Genomic DNA, 11,224 nt, shown 5'->3' on the forward strand with positions numbered 1-11,224 from the left:
TGGAGGTGTTCAAGGCCAGGTTGGACGGGGCTTGGAGCAACCTGGGCTGGGGGGAGGTGGCCCTGCCCAGGGCAGGGGGTGGAACGAGATGATCTTCAAGGTCCCTTCCAACCCAAATCATTCTTCCAGCCTAGGATTTCTGGGAGCACGGGGAGGAGCCAGGCTGAACCCCAGGGCTTTTGTCTGCCTAGAGTAGGTACAATACAGCCAGCAGACAGCCATGGCAGCAATTGCTGGGATTTATTTACCTTAATCCTTTCAATCCAGAGCTTCCCCGCAGGGTGAGGAGTGCAGACCTACCTGCCCATGAGGCTCTGAGATCCCTCAGCTCGCTGCATGCCCAGCACTCAGCAGCTGTGAGGAAGGAAAGACCTGCTGGCTACCTCCCAGCTGGGAATGATTTTGCCAAAATCAACCATGCAGGCCTCTCAGTCCTTGCACATTAAGCCAAGCGGTCCCTGATTCCTCTCAGCCTCAAACTACAGTGCAGGAGCCCTTAAGAGAGGCTAATGAACGCAGCAGGATCCAAAAAATACCCACATCTGCAGAGCCCCAGCTGCTTCGTGGGCAAGTGTGCAACCCCTGCACGGACAGGAGAGGATACACTGCCCCAGACAGGGAAGCTTTTTCTCGACTCCCTAAAAGGAGCTGGAGAAAAGAGGAACTGTCAGGCCTTGGAGACCCCATTTAAGCCGTCTCCCCTGCAAGTTAGAGAGCAAGAGACAAACTGTCTGGGGATGGGGAACCAGCGTGAGGCCTCTGTATCCAGAGGAGATGCTCAGCCGATCCTAGAACTCAGACCTTTTCTTAAAGAGTTTCAAGTTTGGCATCTGAGACCAAAGATCAGCCCTGACTTTCAAAAATCTATGTTCAATCTATACTCAGCAAAGAAGAAGAAAACAAACAAGCAAGCGTTAATCCCCATCACCAGGATTAGCTCCTCACTCAGAGCACCCTGGGTGCAGGACGAGCTGTGGTAGGTCACCCTGACGTAGAAGAAGATCAATGCTGCTGTGCTGCCCCCGCCATTCCCCTTACAAACCACGCGGGGTGACAGGGAAACCACGCTTCATTCCCTCCTACTGAGAACTGACACCTGAAGCTACTTCTAAAGGTCTCCAAAACGTTATCCAAAGACCTGTACGTTGCTTGGGCACTGGGAACCCACCAAGCCAAATTATCTGCTGGTGAAACTTGAAGGGTTTTATTTGCATGGCTCCAATCTCCATGAAACTGTGGACGAGGGTAGACACCCCCCAGGTTTGTCACCTGTCGACGTAGGTGACGGGATTTAGGCTTTGCTGACCAGCAGCTTTGCGGGTCTTTTTTTTTTTTTTTTTTTTTTTTTTAACAACTGCATGACTATCCTCAGCCTCTGAGCACTCATCCTCGCCTGCCTCTGTCCTGTAATTCACCACCTCCCTCTTTTTGGCCTCAGTAGCCTCCCACAAAGGACAAAAGAGCTGGCTGGGACTTCTGAAGTTTGCCTTTCACCTTCCTTCTCTCTAGTTTCCCTGTTTACACACTGAATGCTCTGTTATTTTGCTTTGCTGGTTACTTCCCTGCCTGCATGTCTCAGCGTGGGGGAGAGGGAGGACATCAGTTGGCAATGCCCCTTGTGAGACAAGACTGCTGTCCTTCCCATGCCCCGCGAAATCACTGCGTCACCGCAGCGGAGCCCATTTCAGGCTGATGCTGAGACCTCTTCCCGCCGCCAAGGCAGAACAAAGCCACGTTCAGATGACTAAATTACAGCCCCATTCACTTTATGGCCTCATTATCCTACCAAGGCTCTGTACAGGAGGGAATCAATTCAAAGTGAGTGCAAACCTGCCTGCGCCACAGCTCTGGCTGAAGGGCAGACGTACCCTTTGGCGCCCGACTCGCTCTGGCCCACATCCTTAACGGCAGCCACGCGTGCACCCCCCCCCCCAAATAAATACCCGCGGGGGGCTGAACCTGCCCACCTTGGCTGAAACTCAGAAGTGGGACTCCACCATCATCCCTTTAACGCAAACAGATGTTGCTTATTCCCAGTTCTTAAGCATTTTCTAACTGGTCTACGCACACGTACGGCACTTTGGTGAAAGCGATACACCACCTGGGCAGCAGGGTGTCCTGCATGCGTCGTGAGTAGGCAAGCGCAGTGTTTGAGCTCTGGCACTCGTCAGTCCACATCTTTTGAAGGACTAGCTACACCCGAAAGGTGTTTATCTGAGCCAGGTACACCCGTCCTTCTTGCAGCCTCCTGGAGATATTCCTAGAGGCAAGATTTTTGAGTGCCGGCTCCCATGAGTTCACAGTGCAGGCTCCGCGTGTCTGAGGAAGGAGGGAAGGACTGGGGAAGTCCCAGTGACCTACATGAGCAAACATCTGGAGTAAGGACTTCTGCCTCCGCTGCCGTATCACAGCTGGGGGCTCAGAGGGGATCGGCTTTTCCTGCTGCAAATGAATAGGGCTGAATTCAGCCAAGATTCTTGGAAAGAGGTGGATTGTAGAATGGTACTGGGAAGAGATAAAAGCCGATTAGAAACACACGGGGAGGATACATAGATAGACATTATCTGCGAGAGACATTTCCATATCTGTTCATAATAGCCCATACACAGTGGCTGTTGTTACAAGCAGAAATAAGCAATAGCTTCTGGGGCTTCAGGAATAGCTGTGTACGGCGTCTGCCTCCTAGTTCTTGACGACAAACTCGGGGGATAGAAGGAAAAAGGATGGAGGGGGAACTGCAGCCATTACGCAAGGCCAGATGGTCAGTTTATCTGTGTCTCCGGTTAGAAAGCTGGTTACAGCAGTTTAGTCAGCCTCTTTGTTTAAATTCTGCTGAAAAAAAAATCACGGGGAATTCCTTCAGTGCTTCCCAAAACTAGGGAGGAAACACATTAAATGGGCTGGAGTCCTTTCAAGAAATCCAAGAGCTAAGACCTCATCACCGTCTGCCTTTCCGGCACCTGAGTTACTCAAACTCCCCTGCAGATCCCAGCCTGTAATGACCCTGGCTGGAGTCGGATTAAGCAGATTGACATGGATTTGAGTCTGCTGCAGTTCTGTCTTTAGCGGACACGCAAAACCAAGTTCTCTCCCTTCCCAGTTACCTACATTCCTCATGTTTGCCAGGAAAAGAGCTGAGCTGCCCTGCTGCAGGAGTGGGATGTGAGGACAGTGCATGAAAAGGAGCAGTGAAAAGGAAGGCCATGCAAAGCTAAAGGGGACAGGCAGAAGACGGGCTCTGCATTCTCTGCTTTGCTCCAAGTGTCCCCCGAGTGACTGCGCCTTCAGGTCAGGGGTCTGTCTGTATCAAACTCCCCGCCTTCCTCCCCAGCTCAGTCACAGCCTGCGCAACCTTGCGCAAGTCACAGCTTTAATTTAAGCCTCTGCGCTATTTATCTATAGCTGTGTGCCTGTCACACCATGGCTAATAGGGGAAGTGTTGGAGAATAGACCTGGAAAAAGCGAGATCTTGTAAAAGCTGCAAAGTGGCGACTCGATGGCTCTCTAAAGGACAACCAAGGAGTGCTTGTGCCTCTGAAGCCCTAGCACTCTCTTCTTTCTTGAAATCTTCCGTGAATCCCCTGGCTGCCGAAGGTCTCCGAGTGCCTGGCCGGCCAGCCAGCAGCAAAAGCCTGGCAACGCCAGAACAAAACCCATGATCTGGGCAGTCGCTGGGGCCCGGATGAGTCCTGCCCATAGCCCCTTCCCAAGGGATGAGGCTCAGCAGCGGGGGAGAGCAGCACACACATCATGTCAGTAATCTGGGACTGGATATGCTTCATCCACCCCCCAAATCAGCTGTCAGCACAGCCTTCAGTAATACCACCAGGTTTAAAATAGGAAGTGCTAAGCTTTATCCTTCAAACTTTTGTTATGCTGTCTCTAGAAAAGCAACAAGCGCTAATATGATTGCCCCTTTTCATCAGCAGATGAAAGTCCACCTCCTCCCAGCATCTCCTGCCTCCGCATGAACCTCCTCCTACCAGACAGGGTCCTCTTCTTGCTGCTGGAGTAAATCCTATTTATTTTGAGGGTCCACAAGCATAAACACAGTGTCTGATCACAGCTGTATGTCAGTTCAGCCGAGCCCCAGTAACTTTGGGGGTAGGAGAGGCAGTTAAGTCCCAAAGGAATCCATAGCAAAGCAGGAATTAACCTAGGAGCCTGTGATTTTCAAGTTATCCTTCTAAACATGTCCCCCCCAATTCCAGAAGAGACTTGAGTCAAAACTCGCATGTTGAAAATCTCTGCTTCTCCCCCGCAAAACCACGTGTAGCGCTGCCCAGCTAATAGCGCCATTTCCGTATTTGTGCCTTAAGGTGGGAGACGCTTGCACGCTGTTTCGGTGACCGCAAAACACACCAGAGGCTGCAGCACACGTCCTGTACATTCAACCCCCCCTGTGCAGGCACCCCCCGGGGCTCGGAGCAGCAGCCCTGTGAACTGCTTCTCGGTCTGACATCTGCAAGGCTGTAATGTTATTTTTGTTTTTGCAGGTAAAAGATGAAAAAAACATACAGGAAATGTTTGACCTGAGCGACTATGAGAAATGTGAAGAGCTCAGGAAATCCAAAAGCAGAAGCAAAAAGAACCACAGCAAATTTACCCTCGCCCACTCCAGACAGCCTGGAAACACGGTACGATTTGCTCTCAAGCACACGGTCAGCCCGAGAACACCGTTAGCTCTCGGTGAGGGCCATGCTGCCTCTCAGTTACCTGCTCCGGGTTTGAGGCTTTGAGGCAGTAATTGGGGGTTGAAACTGGATAGCCTCAGCTGTGTAGGAGTCCAGATTGTGTCTCGTGGTTTAAAATACACAGACATGCATTTGCCACGCCAGGACCGATAGCAACAGTGAGAGACGGAGAGAGAAGCAGCGTTTCTGCTGGGAGAGGACTCGGGCCTCTGGTGTACTAAGTAAATATGACCAAACACTCAGCTGTGGATCTGATCACCTGAGAGTATTGTGACTTTGGGAAAGGAAGGTGTCAGAACATTTAACAGTGGCAAGGCCAAAGCCCCTCCTGACAGCTGTGGTTTAGCTGACCACACTTGTTTAATTTACAGGGGGAGGGCAGGGATGCTGATGGTCCTTGGGGTTTGCTGCCCGGATTTGGGCAGCATCAGAAGAACTGCACAGGAATTTGTCCCAGGAGTACTTTCTGCCCATAAGAAAGCTAAAAAGTGCCAGAATGGGAGCACTGCTGCTCAGGAGCAGGACTTTACATGAGATCTCAGCTGCCACTGCAAAAAGAGAGCCGGTCTCTAACTGCAAGCTGTCTCTGGCACAGATGCACCCACCCACAGCCACACACGTGAGCTGGATTTACACTATTCACTCTGACTTGTTTCAGTAGACCAAGCTTGCCCACCCCACACTGATAAGGATTGTGTAACACCAGGAGATGCAAAAAAGGAAGAGAAGGGGAAAATGGAAAGTGGCTGTGCTGTCCCCAGGCACCCCGAGCAACGGAGAGGACTGAACAAAATGTTGTAGAGGCTAAAAACTCATTTCTACTGAGTATCTGACTTCATAAAAAACCTCTAAGGATCCTGCATCCCCTATACACACCATATTTTCAGAACTGCTCTGCCCTCAGTGTGCATCTGACATCTCAAAGTACGGAAAATCCAGCTCCTTCTGTGGGTACCTACTGTAGCTGCTTGTCTAAGACTCTGTCAGTCTGAGGTGGCAACAGATAAATCGCATGTGAGCAGCAGATGCACAGAAAGTCTGCATCATCGTTTGATGAGGGCAAAATCTAGGATGGTGTGTGGGAAGGCAAAGAGGGGGAAGGAGGAACTGCAGCCACGAGGGAAGTAAATATGGTACACAGCTTTTGGTTTGAAAAGCTGGGTGCTGCGAGGAATCATGGTCTGCTTTGCAAAGGGCTGCCAAGATGCGCAGACCGGTGCCGTTCTGCAGGGCTGGAGGATCAGGTCTGCTTTGCATTTTCCCACTAAGACAAGCCAGCTGTAAAGGCCGCGGAGCTTTTCTGTGGGCAGGGACAGTGTGAAAGCATCTCTGTGTGAGTTTAGACACTGGCACTGACCTGAATTCCCTCTTTTGTAGGCACCAAATCTGATCTTCCTGGCTGTGAGTCCAGAAGAGAAAGAGTCCTGGATTAATGCCCTCAACTCTGCAATCACACGTGCTAAAAACCGCATCTTAGATGAGGTGAGCGGGGCTCTGAGGGCTGGACCCAGGCTGCGTTGTCTCACCTTTAATCTTGGGTGAAGATTTTAGACTGCTGGAGATGGCAGCAGCCCCTCCTACCCTCTCCGTTTCCTATTTAAAAAGGACTGCAAAGCCATTGGGGTTTGATGGACTGCACTCAAACACAGCCACCAACACCTATCCAGTGAGCTGTTCTGAAGGTCTGGGACGGTTTGATCCTCCCAGCCTCCGGATTAATATGCAGCACCGATTGCAAAGCAACAGCGAGGGGCAGCTGCCACGGCTCTGTCCCCCCCGGCACACCTGGCCCCAGTAAGATGCCGTCACTTTGGAGCCCAGCCTTGCCTCGCACAGGGATGGCGGGACTACGTTTGGAATGGTTTCCCGGGGCTTTGGAGAGTCTTTCCTCCCGCCCGCCGCTCCTGGGTGAACATGCAGTGTGCTCATGTTTGCAAAGGAGCTTTAAGTAGTGGAACCGAATTACGGAATTAACTGAAAACCAATATAGTCTCATGCTATCTTCAGAGGGCCCTAATAGCATGGCACCATCTGTCAGCCCACCTCAGTCCATCTTCATCCCGCCTACCCCTCCCCTCCCAGTCACCATCTTCAAGACACAGTCCCATTTCCACTGCTTTGGCTGACGGAATGGGACTTACTGGCATTTAAACTTTGCAGATCCTTTCCTACTGTTCCAGGGTCAAACCAGGAATGTTTAATGCTGCTTTCTCAGCACTGTGTGACATATATATCTCTCTGTCAAGACAAGTCAGGCTCTCCCTTCAGTGAGAAAAGAAGGGACAACCAGAGAGACGAAGCATGAGTGCGTTCTGGGAGAGCAACTGGAGGGCCCTGGAACAGTACCGCCCAGCCTACTTGAGAACACCTCCACACAAAGCGTAACTAGCACAGCTCCTACTGCTTCCAAAGTGGCAGCATTATTGCTGCATGAAACTCCTGAAGTAACTACCACAATTATGCAAAGCAGCTTCTACTAGAAAAAAAAAACAACAAAGCAACATCAGTTCAGCCTCCTCCTGGAGACAAAGCGTGCACTTGCAACCACAGCTGGGCCGACAGAGGCCGGGTTTTGATCCGTATGAGCATTCCCACGTAGTTTATTCCGGTGCGAATGATAAGCACCTTGAGAAGGCTATGCCCCTCGCGACCAGCGCTGTGGTTTGAAAGTGCATTTCAATGCTGTCTCACATTAATGCTTCATGACAACTGTTCTTTCGTTTAGATCTCTCTCAGATCTATCTCATCCACATTCAACTTACCGCAAATACAGGCGGCCCACTGCTGTGATGCTGTTTGTTCTCACGGATGGCAACGCAAAATCCTGTAGTGAAGGAAAACGAAGGTCAGACCATAGGAAAAGCTGTAGAGCAGAAAGCAGCACAGCAAACAATGGTATAGATTGCCTCACGGAGAGTCTGTCACTGAAATCTTTACAGATTCAACAGATAATTGCCAGGAATGACTTTAGTAGATCTGATCCCATCAAGGCCCAGAGGGGAGAGACCAGGGAAAGACTCTAAGGCTGCTGTAAGGCTGGGTTCCCACGCCCCATTCCCTGCTGGCTCTACCTGCAAATCTCCTTCTGTGCATCCTTGCGAGCACCGTAGACCAGTGAGTTCCACCTACAGGTCTTGGACCAGTGATGGCCCTTGGGACCAGTATGTTGTCGACACTGTGCAGGCAGGTTTTCCAAACCCATCAGTCTGTGTGTGCTTGGGCACAGTCCCTAGGCAGGGCGTTACAGGCTGTAACACCAGGCGGTCAGGCTGCGCGCCCAGACACAATCCCGGCACAGCTCGGCAGCCAGAGGAGTCGGCACGTCGGGAATGCAGTGCCTTCCTCATTCCAGCTCAGCACTAGGTTTGGGTCAGGTGGTGGTCACGGCAAACATTTGCACTACAGAATTGCGAATTCGAGTTCAGGACTCTCTGTTTGCAACCCAAGCTCCTGTACGGCCGCCTTCAGCGAAGGATCCCGGCCCAGAGGTATGTGGGAGAAGTTCACCCTCAGCACATGGCCAGGTCACAAGAGAAAGGGAATCCCGGAGGAATAAATGATCTGCCACAGTGCATCTGGCTGATTGCAGCTATAGAAACTAGGAATGGCTCATATTTCCTATGCTCCCAGACGTTCACTAGCCTTTGTCACCACTGTAGGTTACTGTCGAAGAGGACAGCTACCTCGCCCACCCAACACGCGACAGAGCAAAAATACAGCACTCCCGACGCCCTCCAACACGGGGACATTTGATGGCTGTGGTACGTATAACACATTCCAGACACTTGCTTAGGTAAAATTCCCTCACAACTATTTCATTTATAAGTAAATGCAAGGAGACCTGGTGTTTGAGCTCTGGCCTGAACTGAGAATTGTTGTAAGACCCCGGGCTGTCCTGGGAGACCAGATCCAGTCCTCCGTTCTTGAAGAGCTTGTACAAACCCTTTTGCAAAGTGGTGGCTTTCCATCACCCAGACCCATTTCCCTGATGCTAAAAATGAAACGCACCTTCAGGTTCCTGATAGAGAACCGCCACACAGCTGGGGAACGCAGTCACGGGTTGGCATAGATGGCTCGTCTGAGGCTGTTCAGCTGATCTGCATCTCAGCTACCAACCCAGCACACCTGGGGCTCTGCCACTAGGTCACACTTGCTATCATTCCTGGTCCATCTCTGCATCCCAGTGCAGGTGATGCGTATCTCAGGTACGAGAGATGCTCAGTGGTGTGCAGCCATGCCTGTTCCTGTGATAACACAGCTCTTCTTCGTCTGCTTCCTCAGGCATCTACCTCAACCTCTGACGGCATGCTGACACTCGACCTGATCCAGGAGGAAGACGCCTCTCCAGAGGATCACAGCACCTGCGAAGAGAGTTTCCGAGTGGATCTGGATAAGTCAGTGGCACATCTTACTGCTGGCCGGCGCCGGTCGGATTCAGAGAACGTCAAGTCGTCAGAGAAGGGCCGGACAGGGAGTCTCCCAAGACGGGAGGTGACCTCATGGGACAGATCTGGGCAGCGCAATGACTCCTTTGACAAAGGGACCATGTACACACCACAGGTCCCCAAAAAGCTCTCACACTCAGAAAAGAATAAATGTGCCTCCATGGAAGAAATTCTGTCTCGGCGGGACTCTTCCACGCACCGGGCGGTGCTGAGGAGGGGGCTGGAGGCTCAGTTTGCCTCGGCAGAACCAGAGCAGCTGTCCCGGATACAAGAACTGGTTGCACTGAAACTGGAAAAAACTCAGGAATTGCTGACAGAGGTGAAGGGCTACGGGGAAGGCAAGAGAAAGACCAAGGATTCCAACACCAGCACCACCACCACCACCTCTTCTTCCTCATCATCTTCCAAGTCGGACTCTGAAAGGATCCTGCAGGAATCGGAGAGGTTGCTGGGGGAGGCTTCCTCCACCTGGAGCCAAGCCAAGAGGGTGCTGCAGGAGATCAAAGAGTTGAGGGACCTGTACAAACAGTTTGAACTGCAGCAGTCGGACTCAAAACCCAAACAGAGCTCACAGTCTCAGTACAGGAAGAGCATGATGTGAAGGCAAGCCTCGGGATTGGGAGGGAGGGACAGGGGAGGGCGGCCATTTGGTCTTTTTTTTTTTTTTTAATTATTATTATTTACAGTGTTCAAAAGAGTGAAAAGGTGCCTGTTCTCACCCAAATTTGCTTCTCAAAGCTTGAACCCTTCCTTTCCTCCATCACATCCCTTGACGAGAACAACCCTGTGTTCCAATAAATTCAGTTACAGTTTATACCTCCTTTTTTAAAGAGCACCCTTTGCACCGCAGGCCCCCAACTTCTGTCATGCTTGGAGGACGGAAGAAAGCACCAGTTCCTAGAAAATGCCCCTGCATGCCTGGAGCAGCACGTGCATAACGATGGGGACAGATGCTCTTGCGCTGTATAAGCCCTGGCTTTGCTGCTCTAATGTCCGAGCTGTATCCTGCATTACAGCTCCTTGACCAAGAGTCTCGTCTTGTTCCCTCACTGTCCTCTTGGAAATAAATGACAAAAAAAAAAAAGGTGTCCATCCCAGCCACCGCTCGGAAGTCCCCATTCTGGAGTCCCCACTCTCCAGGAACTGTCTTGAAGATGCTTGGAAGTTCAGGCTGACCGCGAGTTTTACGCGAGCCGTCAGAGGCACTCGCTGGACTGCAGCTGGTGGGTTCGGGGCTGGCACAGGTCCTTTGTGAACTCCGGGGGTCGGCGGCTGTTATTCTCGTGGTACACATGCAGCCCTCCAGAAGGAGGGCGACAGGTATGCAATCTGTGTTCAACCTAATCCCGTCTGCCCATCGATGCTTTACAGACCCTCTCCGGCCCTGTGCAATGGGAGTTAGCGGCTAAATGTCTTCCTTTCTGTGCAAATAGAGGATCAAAGCCTTGAATCTAACAGACAGCCCGGACGGGTTGTTCGAGGGGGTTGCTTTCTGGCTTTTCTACTTTCATTTCATTATTTTTTCTTTCCTTTTCTTTGAGTTGAGGGGAAATGGAAAAATCAGGGTTGTGTACAGGCGGCAGGCGGAAACCAAGAGCCAAAAGTAGTTTTGGTCGGTTTGATTCTGTCCTCTCGCGCGTGCACAGGCTCGGCTTGTGCCAGTCGGACTGCAACAGATAGTCCCTGTTGCTCCCCTAAGACCAGAATCAGGCCTGCTGAAATGAAAGCTGAGCCTGTAAGAGAGCTCACATACCCTCGTCTTGGTGATGCCGAGCACTTTGCTAAATAGGTGGCTCAGTTTTCACGCCTTTAAGCAGAAAGAGAAGAAAGGAGGACGTTAAGATGTCTCACAGGGCTTAAAGTACACGTGGTAATATCCAACTGTTACTTTTTTTTTAAAAAAGGAAACCTAATTCCCCTACCTACATTGCAAACAATCCATGAAAATATTAAAACCAACAGAGTTATTTCCTGGTCGCAGTTGGTGTTGTCTATTTTGTTTGAATGGTTGACCTCCCTTGGAAAGGAGATTGGTTACTTCACTTGTGTCTGGTCAGCTCTACTATTCAGGCTCATGTTGCTGAC

General features: G+C 51.1%; 1 protein-coding gene across 1 annotated transcript in view; it reads left to right on the top strand.

Annotated features, from left to right (window-relative positions):
- Nucleotides 1-9,955, top strand: part of PLEKHO1 (pleckstrin homology domain containing, family O member 1) — a 20,135-nt gene extending 10,180 nt beyond the window's left edge. The window contains exons 3-6 of the mRNA XM_009886186.1: nucleotides 4,497-4,637; nucleotides 6,072-6,176; nucleotides 8,354-8,455; nucleotides 8,976-9,955. Of these exons, the coding sequence (XP_009884488.1) occupies nucleotides 4,497-4,637; nucleotides 6,072-6,176; nucleotides 8,354-8,455; nucleotides 8,976-9,740 (1,113 nt within the window). The 3' untranslated portion in view covers nucleotides 9,741-9,955. The remainder of the gene's footprint in view (nucleotides 1-4,496; nucleotides 4,638-6,071; nucleotides 6,177-8,353; nucleotides 8,456-8,975) is intronic.
- Nucleotides 9,956-11,224: the final 1,269 nt, after the last annotated feature.

Source organism: Charadrius vociferus, unplaced genomic scaffold, assembly GCF_000708025.1.
Source record: "Charadrius vociferus isolate BGI_N301 unplaced genomic scaffold, ASM70802v2 scaffold1295, whole genome shotgun sequence".
NCBI classification, from domain to species: Eukaryota; Metazoa; Chordata; class Aves; order Charadriiformes; family Charadriidae; genus Charadrius; species Charadrius vociferus.